Consider the following 24,529-nt stretch of genomic DNA (forward strand, 5'->3'; position numbering starts at 1 on the left):
TCATTAACTAGCTTAATGGCTCACAGTCATCACTAGAAATATTAGATACAGTTATATGCACTCAGGGATTACTGATATTTGTACTTCTGTTTGAAGCTGAAAATAAGTAATTTACCCAAAGCCTCAAATCTAGCAAGTGATGTAACCTCTGATTTATCAGATTCTTCATCTTGGATATTTTCTAAAGGGCCGCTCTTGTCTTTTTACCTCCATTTAAGCACTTCACCAACATGTTTTAATCCTCATTTGTGCCTCTCTGCACTTTAATATTCCCCAACATAAAATAGGGGTAGTATACTACCTATCTCATATAACAATTGTTAAACTTAGATGAGTTTCTGCAAACTTTTATGCCTGACACAGAGTAAACACTCATTGAATTTTAGCCATGGTAATTACTAACGACAAGAATGAGAGGTTCTTGGGCTTCCCTGGTGGCGCAGTGGTTGAGAGTCTGCCTGCTGATGCAGGGGACACGGGTTCGTGCCCCGGTCCAGGAGGATCCCACATGCCACGGAGCGGCTGGGCCCGTGAGCCATGGCCGCTGAGCCTGCACGTCCAGAGCCTGCGTTCCGCAACAGGAGAGACCACAACAGTGAGAGGCCTGCGTACCACAAACAAACAAACAAAAAAATGAGAGGTTCTTTATGTGGTGCCACCTCTCAAACTCACTTGCTGAAGTACACCTAATGGCCAAGAAGAAAAGCTCGTAGCCTCATGCAGTCTGAAGGTAAAGACCAAGCAGCATCCCAGATGTGCCAAATTTCCCTAAATTATCCAGTTTTATTTTAAATAACCCTGTAAATTTCACATTCTGCCTCAAATCATATCAATATTTGACTTTCTTTTCAAGTAATTTGCTATCAAGTAGCATCGAGGGATTAACTGGAGGTGCACCCCATTAAGGACATTAATCCACTATCTCTCAGGTAATGCCAGTGGTACACTTGTTTATTTAGTTTGCAACTTTTTAAAATGTAATTCCGATCTCACCATCTTTTCCTTCATGGTATCCAGCAATGATGTCCTGCTTGGAAAGTCCTCCTCAACCCAAAGATCAGATAAATATTCCCCTAAATTTTCTTCTAAAATGTTTAACATGTGAAATATTTCAGCCATACAGAATTTTGTTTGGATGTGAGACGGAAATCTCAACTTATTTTCCCTCACTTGCCCTCCAACCTCACCCTCTTTTTCTCTGTGGTAATTACCCTAAAATACTGAAGGTTTTCAAATATAAGTACGTATTTCATTCAATATAAGTACTTGTTTCATTAAATGGTGCACAAAGATTGCTATATAAAAAGTACAAACGGAAACTTACTTTTGAGTTTTAATTATTTTTTTGTGAAATGATTTTTAATTTTATTTCAAGTTCCTTCTTGTTTTTCTATTCTGATTTATGTTGCTTTTTCATAACTTATAAAATTTACCCAAGGTCTTTTACCTCAATTTTTATTTTCATTTTTATATTTTTTAATAAAATTATATATATTTAAGGTATGTTATTTTATATTAAAAAAATTGAAGAGCATTCTATCATTTTGGAAACAGCATTTAATAGAAGAAATCTTTGAAACATCTCACAGTGGCAAAGATCCATCTACATCTCTGGTGATTTTTCATGACCACTGCTGAATACCTTGAGTTTATCAAATTAAATTTCTATCCCCAATGCATTAATGCCCCTGGATGTGCTAGAGCAGAGAGTCATAACACATCCAGATTAATGATCTGTGGGAGTAAAGAAACCTGTTGCATGCTCGAGCCTTTTTGTGTGGACCAAGCGCATAGAGAGGGCAAGTGTTGATCTTTGCAGCTCTCTGTCCCCTTTCTCCCACCTGCATTTGTACACCTGCTCTCTTAGCCACAGCCACAGAATAAAGGACATCCTTCCACAAATGTAGAGCCAGAGTTGGACTAAGAACAAACCCTTCTTCCTCTGGGTGTTCATGTCCAGCAAATTAAAGAATTACATTTTTTTACTTATAAATACTCTCAAGTAGAGTTTTGCATTTTCAAAATCTTTCATCATCTTGCTTTATTTTAAAAAGAAAGAAAGGGATCAGTTGGGGAAGGGGGGATGTTTTAGAACAGGTGTCTCAACACTGAACCTTTCTCCCAGATAGTTTCTGTCCCTGATGTATGACAGATAAAAATTTATCCTAGAACTACAGTCCTTTGTTATGTTCTGGACACAGCCAAATGAAAACCAAAGAATAAATATTTTGACCCATTTGAAATCCCTCAGAACATGGATGATAAGAATGCATCCCCATGTTGGGTACCTTCACAGTTTATTCTGAAAGACAGTTAACATGGCATGGCTGGTATGTATTTCAATGATAGCTGTACAACAGTGACATGGTATTAGATCTGCACCCACCAAAGGTGTAATTTCAGAACAAGGAGCCCTGGCTTACAACCAGTTCCTGGGGCAGATTTGGGAAGCAAAATGCAGAAATGCACTGATGGTCACTGCCATGGCACAAAATTGGAGGAGATGGGGATCCCAAACTGCTTTTTAAAGTTTAATAAATGTCAAAACCTCATGAGAGATGAGACATTTATTACATGCCCTATGTTGGTCACTACTCCAGAAATTTATATGAATTACCTGATTTAGTTCTTAAAACTAACCTATATGACATGGTATTATTATCCCAAATTATACATGTCTTGTCCAAAATGATACTACCTACAAACAAACAACCCAGGATTCAAGCCCAGGCAGTCTAAATTAAGTGTCATCTCTTCACATGAAGACTACTTCCCTGCCTAGGAATCTCCTGCAGTTCTTGGTCACCTGTTTTGCTCCTGGTTCTCTGTAAATAAGGGAGCACAACATGACAGGGTCCAGGCTGGATCCTTCCACTGAAGCCCTTTCCCAGCAATACTCCCCAGTTCAAGTCCACCTCACTCTGGGAGAATAGAACCTGCAGGGACTTACGCTGCTACTTTGTCAGCCTGTAAGTTTCCTCCAAATAAATATTTTTGTGATGAGTGTGTGTGGTGTGGGGTGTGTGTGTGTGTGTGTGTGTGTGTTTGGGGGGGGCATGCTCTCCCCTTGCACAGCAGCCAAACTATACAACATGTAGGAACCAAACCCATGAACAGCTTGAAATAGATTTGGGGGAATTATAACTTCATTTCACAAAAGAAAGCACTTCAATTTGATGATATTTTAGGCTAAATGCTTCCTACACATAAAATGAGCATTTCTTTTAAGAAACAACTAATCTAGAAGGAATAGAAACAAGAGTATAAATACCCCTTCCTACATTAAGTTACATTGATTTTATCATCTTCTCTTCCATATAAAACATATCTATTACAAATACATAATCAATAATATCTTCTACGTCTCTATATGTCAAATTAGGTCAAATGGTATGAGGAAACCCACTCATTCCAAAGGACTTTGCAGAAAAAAAATTGTGAAGAGACACTGCCCTCTGCTGGTGAATGATACACACTGTCCGTGAATCTTCACTTTGAGAACAAAATTAAATACATTAATATTTAAGCACCATAGTCCATGATACAATTTACAGAATCTGCCAGTGAGTTTGGATTATATGGGAATGACAAACACACACATGGTATATGCCTTAGAAAAAGCCATTATGCAATTTCAGGCTTTTTTACTACAACAAATACAGAACACATATTCTAACTGAAAATAATTTTAACACAAATTTCCACTTTAATTCTTTCAACAATTGTTTGAATGTGTATCGATGTTGTTTATTTCCATTTTGCAATCAATGAGGAATGTCACCTTAATTACAGATCAAGCAGTAATTACAGGATAAAGTTTTAAACGTTTTAAAAGTACTAGAAGGGGCTTCCCTGGTGGCGCAGTGGTTAAGAATCCGCCTGCCAATGCAGGGGAAACGGGTTCGATCCCTGGCCCGGGAAGATCCCACATGCCGCTGAGCAACTAAGCCCGTGCACCACAACTGCTGAGCCTGCGCTCTAGAGCCTGTAAGCCACAACTACTGAGCCCACACGCCACAACTACTGAAGCCCGCCCACCTAGAGCCTGTGTTCCACAGCAAGAGAAGCCACCACAAATGAGAAGCTCGCGCACCGCAATGAAGAGTAGCCCCCACTCACAGCAACTAGAGAAAGCCCATGCACAGCAACCAAGACCCAACACAGCCAAAAATAAATAAAATTAATTAAAAAAAAAAGGAGTGGTGACCTCCCAAAACAACATTGCAAGGGCTGAGTCACTTAAAAAAAAAAAAAGTACTATGAGCATATATAGACACATATATTTATCACCTCCTCCTTCACAGTGAAATTTTGGTTACAAGCTAAATATCCTGAAGCAGAGAGATTTCAGAATATCTCTACCATGTGCCTATGAGACACATTTAGACATTAGACATTAGGGCTCTCCATACAAAGATACTACTGAAAACTGTAAGAAATAATTTTATTGGATATTTTTTAAATAGCACAAAATAATACATGAAAGCAGTCTTGTTTAAAAAAATAAAAGAAAGAAAAAGAAAAAAGTCTCCAACAACACAGAAGTAGAGTGCATAAAAGGTGAGGGTCCCTGCTTTACACACCTCAAATTCATTCCACTGGCCAAAGGCCACCATAATTAACTATATGATTCCTTTCATTTCTTCTTCTATTTACTTTTTTTTTAAGATTGTTTTTAAAAACATAGCTTCACACTATACAAAGTACACATTAACTAGCTTTTTGCTTTTTACTTAACAATGTATTTTGGAGATCTTTGTTGTATCAGTACATACAGATGTTTTCCACTATTTTTAGCAGCTGCACAGTAGAAATGCAGGGCAGTTTTTATTTTTGCCAAACTAACATTTAGAAGCAACTTGATTTTAAAACCCACTTGAGTCTGTAACTGTACACAATTAAGTACATAAAAACATGTAATGCCAACCCTTTTCAGTGACTCAAGGAAAAATCTTTAAAAACCAAAAGCTGTAACTATACAGAGGGAAAATGCATATCATATATTTGAGTATTCATATGTTTTTTACAATGCAAAAATATTCTCCTTATAAAGAACTATCAAAATCTCATAAAAATAATAAGCATGGGGCTTCCCTGGTGGTGCAGTGGTTGGGGGTCTGCCTGCCGATGCATGGGACATGGGTTCGTGCCCTGGTCCCGGAGGATCCCACGTGCCGCGGAGCAGCTGGGCCCGTGAGCCATGGCCGTTGGGCCTGCGCGTCCGGAGCCTGTGCTCCGCAACGGGAGAGGCCGCAACGGTGAGAGGCCCGTGTACCGCAAAAATAATAATAATAATAATTAAAAAAAGAATTAATAATAATAATAAGCATGTAATCCTAAGAATGACATTCTTTGGCAACCATATAGCATCCCATTGATGTTTCCTCATTATATGACTTCTTTTAAGCCACAGCTAAAATCCCCAACTGAAAATACAAATAACTCTATAAATAGCATCTTTCCTTGATGTTCAAACTTCCTCATCTTTGTTCAGTAATCCATACAACTCCAGTGATTAGTTCTGCTGTGGGGCTTAAACCATAACATACAAATGGCATAAAACAGGCTAGCTTTGTCCTCCTTTCACTTAGGTATAAATTTACTCTGAAGGTTCATTAATGAACAGCACAGTCACAAACACCCAAGCTGTCATTAGGCTCCTTCCTATTAAATTTACAGAAGCACTTACTCTAGTGTCTGCACATCTCTACACACAGGCTTTGTAAAAACCACACATCTAGATTGGAACTGATCTTTATCAAGTTTTTCCCCCCTTGCAAACTGCCCAGTCCCAAAGAGTTTATCATCCTCTGTTAAATGCATAGCTTAGTGAAGGAATGAACATTCAATCTATAGTTGTGTCTTGACTGTTGAATACCCATTTCCCTCTGTGTCCTATTTCTGTTTCCCCAAGACTGTAATTTCCTCACTAATTGCTTTCCCAGCGTTTAACTCAAGTCAAGACCACTGTGTTTGGACTAGGTTTGGTTTCATAGTCATTGCATCTGGGAATGGCAGGCAGAGAAACACTTTCTCTTGACCCCTTGAGACAAGATAACATGTCCTGCTCTGCGAAGATGAATCGAATAAAAAGCATCTATTTAACAGGTAGGTCCAGGGAAGAGAGATAAGCAAGGACACAATTAATAGAATATAGCTGCCCCAAGAAAGGTTTCATGGGAGAGAAGGGATACTAAGTTGAACTTCGAAGGGTGTTAGAATTTCTGCAAGCTTTTTCAAGACATCTTTCCACATGTAATCAATAACGTATACAGTGTAAAGCTGTTTAGGGAAAAGAGCACAATAAAGCAAAGCTGAAGCATAAGAGGGTAAAAACTGGGCAGTGGAGCTGAAAAATGTAGGTCAAGAACCTGGAAACAGTAAAGACCTCCTTATTCAATTGCACAGAGGAACCAGTGGAAAGACATCCTTATCCCTATGAGGTAGATAGGACATAATCTGACTTAAAACCTCTGAGACTCCCACAAAGTGTGACTCTCAATCCTCTGTTGCCCTGCAGTTACTAGCAGTATAAATCTTAATACAAATGACATCTACAATTTGCTGCAGGAACAGAGTGGGAATTAGGAAGGCTACGCCCATTCCACTGACAATATTTGGAAAAAAGAAGGTCCAGGTGGGTGTACAGTGGCAGCTAAGAGGAAAAAAGGAACACAGGCTCAATCCCTGGGCCATATGCAAACACTGACTCCTGTAAATAAAAACACAAAAAGTACTCCAATACAATTTAAAAGCAAACAAACTGGGAATAATGTTTGTGGAAAATAAAGCCAAAGGTTTGTATCCTTGATTCATAATAATATTCATAATAATATTTTGAATATTAAAATATGAATAGAAAATATAAGCAATTAAAATTATTCAAGTTCCTTAGTAATTTTTTAAATGAAAATAAAAAATAAGATTATGGATTGACATATATACATTAATATGTACAATAACTAATAAGAACCTGCTGTATAAAAAAATAAAATAAAATAAAATAAAATTCAAAAAAAATACGCTTATGCTTTTTCTTTAAAAAAGGAAAATTATTTTAATAACAATCTCAGTGTTGGCAAAAAATAATTTTTTTGTGACCTATGAGTAAAAATTCTGGAAACAATCCAACAACCTGTATCCAAAAACTATTTGATTCAATAATTACCCTTCTCTATTACTCAGCTGTAAAAAGAAACAAAATTGAGTTATTTGTAGTGAGGTGGTTGGACCTAGAGTCTGTCATACAGAGTGAACTAAGTCAGAAAGAGAAAAACAAATACTGTATGCTAACATATATATATGGAATCTTAAAAAAAATGGTTATGAAGAACCTAGGGGCAGGATAGGAATAAAGATGCAGACATAGAGAATGGACTTGAGGACACTGGGAGGGGGAAGGGTAAGCTGGGACAAAGTGAGAGAGTGGCATGGACTTAATATACTACCAAATGTAAAATAGATAGCTAGTGGGAAGCAGCCACATAGCACAGGGAGATCAGCTTGGTGCTTTGTGACCACCTAGAGGGGTGGGATAGGGAGGGTGGGAGGGAGACGCAAGAGGGAGGAGATATGGGGATATATGTATATGTATAGCTGATTCACTTTGATATAAAGCAGAAACTAACACACCACTGTAAAGCAATTATACTCCAATAAAGATGTTAAAAAAAAAAGAATCCTTAAACAGAAAAAAAAAATTACCCTTCTAAAATTATATCTCTTGAGAAAAAAGAGAATTGGACAGCAATGAATTCATAAAACTCTTTACTATGGTGCAATCTGTAATACTGAAATTTGCAAATAACCGAACTCCATAACAACAGGTCAACTGTTAAATTAGGGTACATTCATAGGATAAAATACTCAGCTATTTTTTTAAATAAATTTATTTACTTAATTTATTTATTTTTGGCCATGTTGGGTCTTCATTGCTGCGCAGGGGCTTTCTCTAGTTGCGGTGAGCAGGGGCTACTCTTCATTGCAGTGCGCGGGCTTCTCATTTGCCGTGGCTTCTCTTGTTGCGGAGTACGGGCTCTAGGCGCACGGGCTTCAGTAGTTGTGGCACGCGGGCTCAATAGTTGTGGCTCATGGGCTCTAGAGCACAGGCTCAGTAGTTGTGGCACACGGGCTTTGTTACTCTGTGGCATGTGGGATCTTCCTGAACCAGGAATTGAACCCGTGTCCCCTGTATTGGCAGGCGGATTCTTAACCACTGTGCCACCAGGGAAGCCCCTCAGCTATTTTAAATAGTATTTTTGAGAATGCTGAAGTGGCATGAGAAAATATTCAAAAACAATAAAAATATAAGCAAAATGTAAAATTATATATTTGATAATATTCCAATTTTTTTAATATTCTTATATGCATGACAAAAAGCCTGTTTTAGGGAAGTGGGTCTAAGATCTCATCAAACTGACTATGCACCCACAGTATTCAGGATAACTGGGGCCTCCTCCCAGAAGTCCATCACAGGTCATTACACAACAGGTAATTAACAGATGTTGAATTAAACTGAATGCCAGTCTTAAGAAATTTGGTGGACACTGATTAGTGGTTCCAGGCCTTCTGCTTCAGAGACAAACACATTGAAGCAGAAGGCCCAGAACCACTGTTACACTGAGGACTACTTTGTCCACAGACCCTATTAAGACAATAAGCAGCTAGGAGCTGAACACATGATATCCACTGAAGACAATCCCTTCCATAGTGGTACCTGTTTGGCTTTATCCTGTGGAATTTCCTTAAATAAGAAGCACCATTTACTTCAAAGCTTAATGATTATAAAGTCTAGGAATTATAAATCTGATTCAATCTGCTATCATGTCAATCAGTTCCAGAAGGTAAATGCAGAATATAAACAGGGGGAAAGGGGGATCTCTTAGACTGAAATCAGCCCAAACTGCATTATATCAATCTAATAAAACTAAACTCTACATGTGCATATTGCAATTCTAGATTTGTAAACTTCCCAACCTCAAAATGTTTCTTTGAAAACACAGTGAATTGCATCGCCCCAATTTTCCTGTAAATAGCTACATCAGTTACTCAGTAACTGAGTATGGACTTCAGATTCTCCACTGTACAACTCAAAGAGTGGAGACTTCTAGAAATATGGATCTGAGCTTCCAATTCCTTGTCTTCGCTTTCACTTAGGCTGCTCTGACAGGCGGGATCACTGAAGAGAACAAACAGTAAAGTGGTAAACGGGAACTGTAAAGGAATCTGTGTTCACTTTTCAGTCCAGCCCTGAGTGGCTGAGTACATCACAGACTGACTTAACTTTGCCACAGACACCTTCCATCTCTATTGAGGTGCCACAGACACCTCCCATCTCTACACAAATACATCTGTGTAGTAACTGGGCAAAAAAGCACCATGAATTGATCACAAGGCAACTACGCTACAGAAATGCCTTTTAAGACACACTGCTATAGTGTAAACCGTATACAAATCTGAGAACAGCAGTTTATCTACTGAGAGGCCTTGGTCATGCTTACTCAAACTAAACACTTCAGGATCTATGATCCAGCACTTATTCAGAAGGTCCTGAGTGTAAACAGCACCAAAATTCAAAAAACCTTCCTAAAATTTTCTCTAATCAAATGTGAAATACTAAGGTATGAAATCACATTTTCTAAAAATTATGACCGTGTACCTAAATGGATGTAGTTTTAGAGACATAATCTAGACATTTCAAAACTTAAACATCAAGTCACTTACTAAAGCCAATGAGAGGGAAAATATGTAACAGAGAAGAGTTTCACACAGGAGCTGAGCAGGGTTTGGATTACTGCTCTCTTGGTTATCTCTCCCCTCATCTATGCCTTCAATCCCCTGCCAAGACAGCCTCCAATGTGTATCTTTATTGGCAGATTTAATGCTACTTTTGTTCTTCTTCAGCTCTACTCTATCATCCCCCCAAAACAGAAAAGTTTGCACTTAACTTTTTAAATATAGATTGTATATGCTCTTTGGTTGTTTGCTTTTAAGAATGACATAAAATTAAGGGATATTTTAAGCACCATCTGCTCTCTTGAAACAATGGGCAATAACTTCCTGATTGTCTTACTTCATGTACGTGTTTTAAATGTAGAGTGTCCTGTATGATTATTGCAGTTGGCATTTTCTTATTTTATGTAGCCTTTCTTGCCTATATCTGTACGTAGCAACCAGGCTGGGTTTTATCCCCTCTTTGTGCCATTCCTATTTCAATTTCCCATTATCACATAACTGTTGACAAAAGTCATTCAGTTACTTTTTCCTGCCATGTCTATTTCAATTTCCCATTATCACATAACTGTTGACAAAAGTCATTCAGTTACTTTTTCCTGCCATGTCTTCCAAATTCACTGGGATAATCCTTTATGAGGACACAGAAATGCAATTCTAAAGGAACTTATTAAAATTTATTTAACCAATCCAATCCTTCAAATATGAGGACACGGTTAGAAATGCTGTCATTCAGTAAAACACAAACTACGATGGCATTAACTATCTCCCAGTATTAACTGTGGTGGAATAAGCTGAGATGCTGGTACAGGCAGGGCCCGTCAACAAAGACAGGGCTGGAAACGTGCAAGTGCTCCAGGTGCACCTAGCCTTCTGCTCTGCACGGCGGGGGGTGGGGTGGGGGAACAGAGCAATGAACTAAGGCATTCGTTTTCAAAGTCCTGATTTGTTAACGAGATCTGTGCAATGAACTCTTATGCACTACTGTGGTTCTATAATGGCCCACAAAAAAAAATCCACGGCAGCCACCTGTCCTACTCTATTGGGATAAGCTAGAAGATTTTTCTAATAAATATTTACACTCTAAATGTTTTACTTGCCACAAATGAAAGATGTATTAAAAGGAAAGCTGTTTAAAGACATTGGAAAACAATATGAACAGCACTGATTAACTTTGTGTAAATTTTTTAAAAGATAGAGACAGACATATGCTAATATTTTTGAAGGATATACAAGGAGTTGTTAAAAGGCTTTACCTTTAAGGAAGGGACTAGAAAGGATGCCATTAAATATTTTTCTGTACTCTAATTTTTTTGGCCATTGACATATACTAATTTTTTATACATTTTAACAACAGGTAACAATACTAAGAGCCATCATGATTTCCTTTCAAATAATTTTCTGTAAAATTAAAAGGATTCTAGTACATGGCACACCAAAATTTACTCAATGATTCCCATATCATTGGACATAATAGTTATAATTCAATTTTTGCTGATAAAACTAGCACTACAACAATCATATTTTTAAGTGTACTTTTGCCTGCATTTCCAGTTATTTCCTAGGAGTGCAAGAAATGGATCAAAGGGCATGGAGATGTTGAGGGGTATTGATACATATTACCTACCTGCTTTTCAGGATACTTACCCCAATTACACCACCACCAACAGAAGTACAAAGTGATCACTCTAACAAGTACATTCTCAAGAGTAATGGGAGTTTTCCTTATGGCTTTACTAATATGATAAGAAAAAAAATCCTTCAGTATTACTATGAATACTACTGAAGTTTGAACAATTTTTTAGTTTTCAAAAAAACAGGTTTTCATGCTATTTCAATAGTCATCAGAACAGTCCAATTTTTTGTTAATTAATACTTAAAATTAAAGGACAGAATACACGTTCCTGAGAACTGGGAATATAAGAAACACTGAATATTATGACTAAGTCGTATAAAAATATAGTTTAGGAAAATTTAGAAAGTTGCTGGAAACAACCTATTCTTTTCGCTTAATTCAAATATGTATGCAGTATGTAAAAGCCATGTCTGGACGAGAGTCAAACTTAGCAGGAATCTACAACGTCCATGATGGTTTTCTTTCCAAGAATTTACAACACATGGTCTTTCGAATTCAACAGAGGGCCCAAGAGCCGCAGTATGTTTTTGAACACATAAGCAACAGCTCCTTCAAATTCCTCCTCTTGGCAGTCTGGCCCACAGAACTCCAAATGCTGCCCTCATTTTGGCAGAAAGTAGAAGTGAATGGATGTGAGAATTCAGTAGAAATATATAAAGCAATCCATCTGCCCAGCCTGCTGTTAGCACGTATGCTGCAAATACTATCCCCATAGCCACTGTTTCTCAGCACCTCAGGCATGAACCCCACCAGTCTTCCCCAGATAGTATTAGGGAGTTCCCTGACTTAGAAATGACCATGATGAATGGCTTTTTTAAAATGTACTCAGTGAGAGAGGCATGGTGCTAGGTGCCTGCCCCCATTGTGGCCCCCATCTTGGTGAGGCACCAGTTAAAGCCTTCTTTACAGGTAGGAAAACTATGGCTCACAGATGCAGGTTACACAAGTACCACACACAGAACCAGAATTCTAACACGGGTCTGTGTGATTGCGTTGGGTCTTTGTTTGCTTGCACTCAAATTAGCCATCAAAGCACTTTTAGTAAGGAAAGAAATACTCTGGAGATGGAGCAACAAACACTTGTATTTCTGACAGAGTTATGAAAATAAAACACTGGCCTGCTTTCTCCAGGCTTTGATTTTAAACAGAAGCCTTTCAGCTCTCTAATCTGGTGTCCAAAGCATGGGCTTTAAGCTAGGTCTGGTCCCCTTAAGATCGCAGGCTGGAGACTTCAGTGCTTCCTTGTCCTCATCTAGAGAGACGAGCCTCCCATTACTCTCCTAGGGCAAGCTGGCGTTTTCCTCTATTTCTCCACCAATCCTACCCTCCTTTCTATTTGGCCAAGATTGGCCCATTGATCTGATCCGTCTTCGCTGGAAAAGGAAATGGGAATTCTCTTAGACCAGCCAGGCCCACCACTGAGCCAAGGTCAATTCCCCAAACTGGAATTCTGCAAGAAAGATGCAGAGGAAACACAATCCTAACCCACCACACATCTATCCAGTCCCCACCACAACTCCGGCAAGGCTCCTTACAGATTTAATTTCATTTAATTTTCAGAACAAGTTAAAGAGGCTATAATCTCCATTTTACATATGGGAAAAAGGTATTTAAAGAGGTTAATTAAGTACTTGCTCCAATCACACAGTTAGTAAAAGGAAAAGGCAGAATTCAAGTCAGAGCCTGGCCAAGCCTTGAACTTGTCCGCCTTCACTGCACAACAGTGCCTCCCTAATATATGAGGAGAATGAAGCTCAGAATAATTACATACAGCCTGAGAGGGATTCAAGACAGTCTGTTAGTCTCCAAAGTGTCAGCCGCCTCCACTACCCTGTGTCACGTCAGGAGTGATCCTGATGGCAATACTAAGCAGATCATGGAATCTCAATAACTACTTGAGCTATATATTTCTAATGAAGCATCTTGAAGGGAGATACAAGATATAATTAATTTTATAAAACTAACTTTGGTATTATACATGGAACATAAGGCATGCTAAACTTTTCTTCTTTAATGTTTTTCTAGCCTTTTACTAAAAGACTATAAAACAATAGCAATATTGGTAAAACATATACATACAATCCTCATCCCCTATCTGCCAAAATACTGCTATTTATGACTATAAAATAGACAGTTCCCCAATAGTACGATTTTATTTCTTCATATTTTTAACAACACTAATTTGAAACTTCCCTTACTTAGCTACTTATTCATTGGTCACACTCAAGTATGATAAAAATCAAAATATCAGACAGCAAGAGAAACATACCACCATCATAAAACTGCACTCAGCATTATAAGCAAGAGGCATGCAAGTATTGATATTGCTCTCACTTGAGGGCAGCACTTGGTAGGGTCAGCACACTGATCAATACAAATGAAAGACAAAAATAATGCCAGATGGAATTAGCTGTGAGCACTAAATATCACAGATAGAGCCACAAAGAATCAATCAGTGCTCTAAGCTGTCATGTTGCAAATCATCCCTCCAAAGTATCTGGAATGTCCAGAAGACACTCTTGCTTTACCTTCCTCATTTCAGAATGAGGCAAAATAATATTACTAAGCATAGTTTGTAGGGAATAAAAGCATAGTAAATTTAAAATACTAGGCATGGTTGAAAGAGGGAGAGAACCAAGCGCTGGGCTTCTATATTATATCAGACTTTTTTAGGGTCTGCCTAACTGGGGGCACCTTTCCTCTTTGAATCGTCTAATGCTCTGTTTCTTCTAATTGCGAAAGTGCGGAACTGTTAAAACAGTAATAGAGATTAATCAGGGGTTTCTTCACCCATTCTTTATTCCCTTTGATATTTAAATATCAACACCCTGTTCAGCTACTACCCTCATTACTTTCAACCTTCTGCTTGAGAAGGGGCTCTGGTGAGAGAGTGTTCCAGGGCTGCAGCCCCCGTGGGAATTTCCAGGCTACAGTTCTGACAAGCAGTTCTGAAGAGAGGTGTGTTCACGCTTTCTATCATCTTGCTCACAGCAGACGGAGGATAGACTGTGGATCCACAGATTAAAGTCTAATTATAGCCACTGACCTCAGTGAAATCCCATTAAAGCTCTCTTTTGATTCAAAGAGGTCACAGCAAATGATCAAGTAGGCAAGATGCCTACATCAAACTTCAAACTGGGCATCTGCACATGTTGCTTTTGTTCAATCAGCAGAGAACAAGTGTCTTGAAGGAAAGGGAACAGTGATCTTGGTTGGCATGCCTTATATAAGAAGTCCTAATTCACACTTAGGTCTTCCACTGAGAAAGAAAAATCACTACGTGGCTAGGCCAAGGGTTCAGACCCCACCTGATGAATTTTCCCGAGTCCTCCTATAACTAGCTTTTTCTGTAAGTTACAGCATTGAATCAAAAGATTATATAGATCTTTTGAGGGAGGTACTGTGTAAGAACAAACAATTAGCAACCAGATCATAAAGTTATCAAGTGAATCCTTGCTAGGATTAATCACTAGCAAGCAGGCATCCCCATATTCAAATCCAGCCCCACTAGCTACAAACTGTGCTCTCTTTACCCCTCGCCATGCTGCCTCCTAACCAACATGTGGACATTTCCACCACAGTTTTTGAATAAATTTAGGAACAGGACCATGATTTCAACAGTACAGTCTTATCAAGGCAAAGTGATTTTCCCAAAGAAAATCAGCTTATTGGTGTTAGAAGAACTGACTTTATTTTAATGGTCCATGTTTCCTTTTTCTTAGGTTGTCCGGAAACCTTCCAAATCGATCATTTCCCTTCCTGCTATGAAATCTTAGGCTTCATCATCTGGATTGACGTGATGAGTTAAGTTGTAAAATGGATGTCACATATGGACTGGAAAGCTTTAGGTTCTCAGAAGAAAATTTTTTAATGTGGTAAATTTATACATTACACTTATATATAAATTGCATTTATAATTATTTTGGTCTGTTTGATAGAGCTGCCAGTGAACCTTTAGCTGAAATGTAAAAAGGAAAACATCAACCCAAACAACAAAGGCCTATTTAATTCACTAAAGACCACTGGTTCTCAACGCAAAGCATCCAGCAGACTCACTTAGGGGGATTTTTAAAATGCAAATGCTGTATCCCTTCACCAGAGATTCTTATCCTATTGGTCTGGGTGGGTCCATGCTTTTAAAGCTCCGCAGGGTTGAGAACAGCTGCTGTAGACTCTAAATGTGGATCGACTGACCAGACAGTGACAACACATGTCTTGTTTACTACTTTCTTAACTGAAAGCACAGGGCCCAGCACATAACAGGTGCTCTCCCAAAATGACTTGCCATTTACTTTCCTAGCTTCCTTATGGTTTGGGTTGGCCATGAGATATAAAAGTTTTTTCAGGTAGGGTTCAAGGAAAGATTTTCCTCCCAGGTAGAGGGACGAGGGTGAGCCACATTCTTGCATCGTCCCCCTCCTTCCTCCTTGGAAGAAACATGTCTGCAGTAAGCACAGCTATAGTGGCAAGCTTGCTAATAAATACCCTCCCACGGAGGAGAATAAGACAGAAGGAGGGGAAGAGTATGAGACCTCATGACACTGCTGAGATGCACCAACCCTGGGGCCACCTGGCTCCGAATCCCTCAAGCGAGGAAACCACCCCTTACTAGATAAACCATTGCTTGTCTTCTCAGTGGTAGTTGCAGAAGGAGGAAAACACAGTAAACCCTGTGTGGGAGAGAATGAGAAGCTGTGGGGAACCAGGAAATCTGTTTGTTATAAATGCTGGGGGTGCCCAGAGCCCAAATGATTCTCCCATTATCCCTCTGTTCCCTCGAGGGGCTGCTTCCCTCAAATACCGCCAAGGTGTTCTTCCCACTACTCTCCTAGAATTCTGGATCACCACTGGCCAGAATACTCACTCCCGACTTCTACCGTCTTCTCCAAACATTTATCTAGGACACAGCATTTTACGGAATTTTTTACTGTGTTTACTGTTATAAACACTGAAAAAAAAAAAACCATGGAAAAGGCAAAAGAAATGGTAAACAAAAAATTCCCCAAAGCTTCAAAAAGTGCTTCAATAAAATTAGGTCCCTGATAATCATGAAATATGTCAAGGTAGGAGCATACTAAACTTTGTTCTGATCCTCTACATACACACCTTTTTGTCCAGACTGATGCCTCAGGATCCCTCTCACTCCTCAAAATGAAAAAGGAAGTAAAGAAACTTTTTTTTTCCCCAACTTAGTCTAAGAGTAGGGTGGTCAAAGCCCGAGAGGTAACGATAGGCTAAAAAAGAATTCATATGTAGGTTGATCAACAGATCATAAGAATACAGAATAAAGTGTCCACTGGCTTTAAGAATCCAAACAGGGCTTCCCTGGTGGCACAGTGGTTGAGAGTCCGCTTGCCGATGCAGGGGACACGGGTTTGTGCTCCGGTCCAGGAAGATCCCACATGCCGCGGAGCGGCTGGGCCCGTGAGCCATGGCCGCTGAGCCTGCGCGTCCGGAGCCTGTACTCCGCAATGCGAGAGGCCGCAGCAGTGAGAGGCCCGCATACCGCAAAAAAAAAAAAAGAATCCAAACAAAAACAAATGCCAGAGAGAATCACCACCACCTGGTGGTGATTGTCAACTACAACTTACGTAGGACAGGATCATTCTGAAGCCTCAAGTATCTTAAAAGTGATCCTACAAATCACATACTTGGCTGGCACCTGTTTAACCCACCACATCCAAGGAGATGAATCCAGAAGGATATGGGGCACTAGGGGGCCAACCTGCTGCCTCTAATCTCAACCTCACCGTCCTCATTTTAGGCATCATCCCAACTCCTTGGTCTGAGAAAGGGGGCTAGTAGAGGACAGAAGACATGCATTATCTCTGAGATGGCAAGAAGTAACACGTGTGAAGTGCCCTGCACAACGCCTGGCAGATTGTGAACAATGTCAGCTACGACTACTATGAAACTAGACGAAAGTAAAATGGCTTAAAGACAAATTAATTCTTCTCAGTATAGTGTACACATTATTCAAAAAGCCAATTTACTTTTTTTAAGGTATTGAGTTAACTAAAGCCTCAAAAACAGATATTATCTTGATTTCAGGTTAGCAACTAAACATCAGTGTCATAAACCATATACCTAGTTCCATTCAAATCCCATAATCCAGCAAATTTAAATTAGCACTGAATGAAATCAGGCTCCCTATCTCAGAGGACTCAAGCCCCAAATATCTCTCCTGCAGACACAATATATACTAATCAATTGGCTCTCTTAGTATTCTACTTGAAGTCTCAGATTTTCTGAATCCCACAACTCAATACTTCATCAGAACAAAATGGGGACATAATGTGACTATTTTCTTTCTTAATACCTCTTCTTGATACATAAATACTAACTTCCCCGTTAGAGTACAAACTCCTAAGGACATGACTTTGCATGCTTCTTTTTCCCTACATGGTATTTTCTCTTCTTTCCTTTAAGCTCTGTAAAAAAGGCAGAGGACAGTCACTCATCAGCACTGCTATGTTGTACCACCAGGACCCAGGAAACAGAGACAAAGTAGAGGTAAAAAGATAAAATGAAGAATATAAAATCACTAAACTCCCGAAGTTCATATTTTATATGCCATACCAGACACTTAAAATCAGAATGCCAAGAACTGTTAAATGAGCAATGTGCAACACTGTCTACATTTTCTTTCCTTCACAAGCTGTAAGAATAGAGAAATGTCACTATACTGGTATTCTACGATCTAAAGCATATTAAAATATAACCTAGAGACTCACTGTTAAAATGATTCCTGATTGCTTTAATAAAGACTGCCCAAGATTAAAGATTTTTTAGGACAACTGCTACCTGATTTAGGAAAAACCAAATTTAATTTTAGAGAAGAATTGAAATATAAAATAAAATGAACCCCTATCATGGTTCTTGCATGAAAGACAATTTAATAGTTGAAATCCCTTCCAGATTAAAAGGAAATCAATTTCAACATTCTATCATCTCTTTTTAAACTTGTTCAAACGTTTGAGAATTCAAATGTCCGAATGCTTTAAAGTTAGAGAGTGAAGTAATGCTCTTGGAGTTCATAAGAGAACATTCCCAGCTCTGCAGTGCAATTTTTCAACTTTCTGGCATATCATGTTAATAGATTATCACTTAAAATAAAATTAATGTAAAATATGAGATATCATTTTGGAGTCACCAACTATTACCTTTCCTTCCAAGAATATAATGTTATTTATCATGCCACAGATAAGTCTCTCATGCTGCACACACTGTCATAAATACATTGCTTCTGATGGTGTAGGCTAGATATGACTGTCCCCCAGACAATGATTCATTTTTACTCAACAAAATCAGTACAGTAAATAACTTTTCTTCCCTTAGAGACAATCATAGTGCTGGAGGCTGCTGCAACACAAAAACATAGTATCTTCACAAATGTCTCCAAACAGTCAAGCTGAAAATCTAAGCCAAAGTTTCATTTAACAGCCTGTCAGTTTTCTGATGTGAAGCTAATGAATGCAGTGGCAAACAAATCCATCAAACCTAACATCAAAACAACTGCACTTCATCCCACCAAACGGAAAAATGAAATACAACCTGCAGGCCAGCTCTCTGATCCATCCTAGCTAGGAAGCAGACCTGTGAATGCCACCACAGCTGCTGCACAGAAGTTACCACGGACTCCATTTCACCACAGACAGAAAGAACGTTCCAGGAACAGAAAACATTCATCTCGAATATACACCAATATCTTAGTTCAACTGTTATGCAATTTGGTAGATATTTTAAAATCTCTACTAGAAAAAAATACATAGTGTTTCACTCTAGATTACTCTGATATTCAAAACTAGAAAAATGCCTAAAATAACTGGATGATATGTTCCACTCATACTATAGCTTTGCAAATGGAGGTTTATTAAAAGCCCTTCTGCTCTTTATGAAAGCTCCTTGAAGACAAAGAAAACAAGTCCTTTTGTACAATCATGTAGCACAATTCCTGTTCCAGAGAAGAAACTCACTGGGCACTCACCAAAGCTGAACTCTGCCTATAAGTAGGCATATGGGCACATGGCCACCTGGAACATTCTTCTCAATTTTTGTCAGTGAAAAACCTTAATTCTGATAAATTAAATGGGGGGGGGAATTATATAACCACTTTCTTAGGTAGGTGGGCCCTCTTAAGGCAAGGCCCTCCTCTTCTGGAGTATCACGCAGGATTTGGCTTGCTATATTTACTAGGTCAAGGCAAAAAAGAGCTGAATGATCCTAAAGAGAAGAGAGGGAAAGATAGAAACAAGAGGAACAGCAAGGCCAAGGGCATTAGCAGGAATTTTTAGAAACAAGGATAGTCAAATTAAGTTGCTATCATGGCTCATTTCTACCTATGCCTGTTTTCTAAAGACCTTCTCCACAATCTAGGCACAAAAAAAGCCTTATGTGAGAGGTGAGGCAGTTTGGGTAGATACTATAATAAAGAGCCGTCTGGACTAAGTGCTAGAATACAGGGAATATACCGACAGGCAGTGGAATATCCACATAATAATTATTGTTGTTGTTATTATTATTTAGTTGAGAATATCAAAGGTTCAGGAATTTGCTGAAATTTGGAAGCGAATATTTGGAATCACCACAAATAATGGCATGGGAGTTCTAGTCAATGTTAGCTATACTTTAAACAAAGGGAAGGTTTCATGAACCAATACCACATACCAAAGGGTCAGTAATATATTCAAAGGAAATCCACAGAAACCTCATCTCCTGTCCTGCTCCAGAGATGCCACCAGAGGTCAAGCAGCCAACAACAAAGGAAGCAGTCCTGGATCCCTTGCAGTGCCAACTCTACCCTCACTTCTGGCTCCCATCAAATAGGTCAGCCTCCAAGTGATGAATTCACAGATACATACATGGTGCCTGGTATAAAGCAGACAGGCATTACCTGAAACAACAGAGCTCTGTCCCCATCTACATTAAGCCACCTGAATGGCTTAAAAGGTTCCTATTAACCAAAGCCTGCTGGCTGTTAAACAAAGACCACCAATAGTATCAGTGAACCTGGGGTTATCTTTCCAAAATTATTTTTTAAATTAAAAAATAACCTCTTGGGGACTTCCCTGGTGGTCCAGTGGTTAAGAATCCACCTTCCAATTCAGGGGATGCAGGTTCGATCCCTGGTCAGGGAACTAAGATCCCACATGCCACGGGGCAACTAAGCCCGCATGCCGCAACTACTGAGCCCTCATGCCACAACTACAGAGCCCACGCGCTCTCAAGCCCACTCACCACAACTAGAGAGAAGCCCGCGTGCTGCAACCAAAGATCCCACATGCCGCAACGAGGATCCCGTGTGCCGCAACTAAGACCCGATGCAGCCAAATAAATTAAATAAATTAATTTTAAAAAATAACCTCTCGTTAACAGCTCTTGTCTATGTTATGAAATTAGAAATATTGGTTTGTAATATATGAAATATTATCAGTAGAGATCCTTCACTCTGCACCATGTTAATTAATTAATGCCACACCACAGACACTTTATCCGATGCTTTTATATACTCAAATCAACATGCGACAGGTAAAGCAGATGTCATTCCCCAGTGCTTCAACTATAAGTATGCCATTATTTTTTAAATTATCCCCCCTAAATGCATAACTCATCATCACTTGTGAAAAATTACTGTTTTTTAAATAGTTATCATTTAGAATGAATTGAAGAAGACAAAGAATTAAGACTAACCAATTTGGCCATCATCAAAGTTAAAAGTCTTTAAGTACAATTCATAATTAATTCACTATACATTACATTTGTCCCCAGCAAAACACAAAAACTAACTGCCCAACTTACAAATTTTCCTAAGATTAAAAATTACACATGTTCGCACACACATGTAAATACACACACACACAATACAGTAAATTCATAAGGTTGCCTAAAGAAACAGACTTGAAAATCAATAAAAATGTGTCAAATAAATGATAAAAGACAATAAAATCTTCCCTCAAAATGCCATCACAGCACATTATAATGTAAGCAAACTTAATTTAGAATGGCCAAGAAAAACATTAATACTGAGGAATAAATTTAAGAAAGCCTAAGGATGTTTTAGTGAAACATTCAAAATTGTATCCAAGATTAGCTTCCTATTTTTATGCAGAATAACCAAAATTCATTACACGAATCAAAGTAGATTCTTTGTTTTTTTTTTTAATTTAGTTATTTTTGGCTCTGTTGGGTTTTCGTTGCCGTGCGCGGGCTTTCTCTAGTTGCAGTGAGCTGGGGCTACTCTTCCTTGCGATGCGCGGGCTTCTCATTGCAGTGTCTTCTCTTGTTGCAGAGCATGGGCTCTAGGCATACGGGCTTCAGTAGTTTGGCATGTGGGCTCAGTAGTTGAGGCTTGCAGGCTCTAGAGTGCAGGCTCAGTAGTTGTGGCGCATGGGCTTAGCTGCTCCGTGGCATGTGGGATATTCCCGGACCAGGGATCGAACCCGTGTCCCCTGCATTGGCAGGCGGATTCTTAACCACTGCGCCACCAGGGAAGTCCCAAAGTAGAGTCTTAATACGTCACCATGTCAGTTATCAGTTGAAGCTCTCTGTGGTAGGTAGAATGCTAACGCCCACACTCCCCACCCCCACTCGTTTCCACCCCTAACAGCAAAGATATCCATGTCCTAGTTCCTGCAATCTGTGAATATGTTATTTTTTATGACAAAAAGGGTTTTGTGGATTGCTTGCTCTGAAATGTAGGGGACCACAGCAAGGACCTGAGAGAGGCCTCTAGGAGCAAAGACCTGGTTGACAGGCAGCAAGGAAACAGGAACTCAGTCCTACAACTGCCAGGAACTGAATTCTGCCAACAATCTCACTGAGCAAGGAAGTGGATTCTTCAACAGAATCTCCAGTAAGGAATGCAGCCCTGCAAGCACCTTGACTTTTGCTGGTTAGATCAATGTCAAATGTATAACCTACAGGACTAGGAAACAGTACAAGAGTATTGTTTGAAACCACTAATTTTATGGTAATTTGCTACAGCTGCAAAAGAAAATTAATACATTCTCAGAATAGCACCACCTCACCAAAAGTAAGGAAAGAGTGGAGACAACACCTAGAAACATCTCAAACACATGTAATTACAATTTTAAATTAACTGGCGAAAACTGCATTATAGCCATTGAACATTTTGTACCCAGTAAAAAAAAACCAGAACCAAGACAGTCATATCCCCTGACTAAATTGAATGATATAAATCAACACAGCATGAGTGGATATCCACATACCTAAGTTTTTTTCCTCCCAACAAATCTATGAGGTAGAGAGGGATTTTTAATCTAAAGGAAGAAACAAAAAGGAGATATGACTTTCCTGATGCTCTCTGGCTAGCAAGAAGACGAGCTGGGCCTCAAATCCCTGCCTCTTCCACCATGGGGCTCTGCTTCCTAACAGCCCCACAGGTCTGGGCTCCATCAGCTGAGAGGGACCTCAGAGAGGACCACTCCTGACCTCTATTACTTGGTCACACTCCACTCCCACTCTGACCACCCGGAAAGGTGGAAATGCACTCAGGACATTTTAGTCTTGGGAAGAAGCCAATACTCAGAATTAGAACTGAAAGTTGTAGTAAACAAGAACCAACTAATTTTTCTGGTGACTGACAGCTGGGATAGCTGACTTATTATGTCAATGATTAAAGATGCAAACCATAAAATAACATACCTTGTTATAACCTCAGGACTATGACACTGTTTCGATGCAGATACAAGCATTACTTTTCTGCAAAAGCACAGCAGTAGCTGACCAAGGTACGTACACCGGGCTTTGTTTTTTTATTAGGTTTACTGTATTATGAAGGATGCGTAAGGGAAAGAAGTAGTTCAGTTCTGCTCCTTTCTAAATTACCCCTCATAAATAAAAATTACTTAGAACAGAGAAAGTCTTCTAATAGCAGAAGATTTCTTTTATGTCACGAATTCATTCAAATGCTTTCTGAGTTGCTATACTTTTATTTTAATATATTATGCAATTTTCTAAATACCTGTGTAAAATAAACCTAGAGTTGTCTTCCCTGAATATATTTCTATCCAAGTCACTCAATGGTTCCACGTGAAAGTTTTATCAATGTAGAATGAATAATATTTGCCTGGACCATGCAGTGGCCAAGATAAGGCTACATAGGCTGTATGTGCCATTTTCTACCAAATATATGTCAATTTTACATACTCTGTAGTAAAACAGTTTCATTAAGAAACTGCCCTCTGCCAGCCTGTACATCTGCCTTAAGATCCACAGGAAAGGAAGCAACCTAATAGAAGCTACCATCACTTTGAATATGTCCTCTATTTAACGCTGCAGGGGGGCAACTAATGAAATTTAACACAAGTTGCTTGTGAATGAAGATACACAGCTTGTGAACTAAATTAAATATACTGAGCAGGAGATGCAAGTTTTTATACCAAATTTAACATTAAGATATATTACTTGTTAAAATACATTCTATACTATTACTTTCAAAAAATTCATTTCTGAGCTAAAGGCAGTTTTAATTATTTCTTCTTACCATCCTCCCTTAACCTCTTGTTAACAATTTTACCACTTTCCTCTGTAAATAGTTGTTTTCTAAGCCATGGACTGAATTCTAACATGGAAGGAGCCACACCTACCTAATATGGAGTCACAGGGAGCCACCGGAAAATCTCACGAAAAAACTGGTGGCCTTAAGAAAGAAAGCACTGATTGCATAAAATTACCTCTCAAAGTAAATTGCTCCACATTAATCTCAAAACAGGAAAACATTGCTACAAATATTAATATAGCCTATGTAAAATAAATATATCTGTCTGGAATAAATTACTATGGTGACAAGCATACAACATCATTGAGGAAAAAAATAAATGCTGCATGTGCTCTTAGCTTTCCCACTATAATAATCAGAATACACATTTAAGCATTTGAGGCATAACTTACCAATTTAGCAACCTTCCCATAGTCAATCCATCTGACAGTAGCAAAATTTGTAGATTCTGCACAGTTGAAACCGTGATTAAAACCAGCATGGTAGCCATATGGGAAAGTGATCATAAATTCGCCAGCCTCCTGGGTGATCTGCAGGGTAGAAAACATATAATATTTCCCAATTATAAGACTTCCCAAATTGCAAATACAGTTAAAATATATTTCCTATTTAAAAAAAAGAAAAAATATGATGTCCGAGCT

General features: G+C 38.9%; 1 protein-coding gene across 4 annotated transcripts in view; it reads right to left on the reverse strand.

The window, feature by feature from the left end:
• Positions 1 to 24,529, reverse strand: part of KDM4C (lysine demethylase 4C) — a 392,092-nt gene that overhangs the window by 259,453 nt on the left and 108,110 nt on the right. For all 4 annotated transcript variants that reach the window (XM_082628071.1, XM_082628070.1, XM_082628069.1 and 1 more), the window contains exon 8: positions 24,281 to 24,418. In XM_082628071.1, the coding sequence (XP_082484197.1) occupies positions 24,281 to 24,418 (138 nt within the window). The remainder of the gene's footprint in view (positions 1 to 24,280; positions 24,419 to 24,529) is intronic.

The sequence above is a fragment of the Mesoplodon mirus genome, assembly GCF_964341445.2.
Source record: "Mesoplodon mirus genome assembly, chromosome: 1".
NCBI classification, from domain to species: Eukaryota; Metazoa; Chordata; class Mammalia; order Artiodactyla; family Ziphiidae; genus Mesoplodon; species Mesoplodon mirus.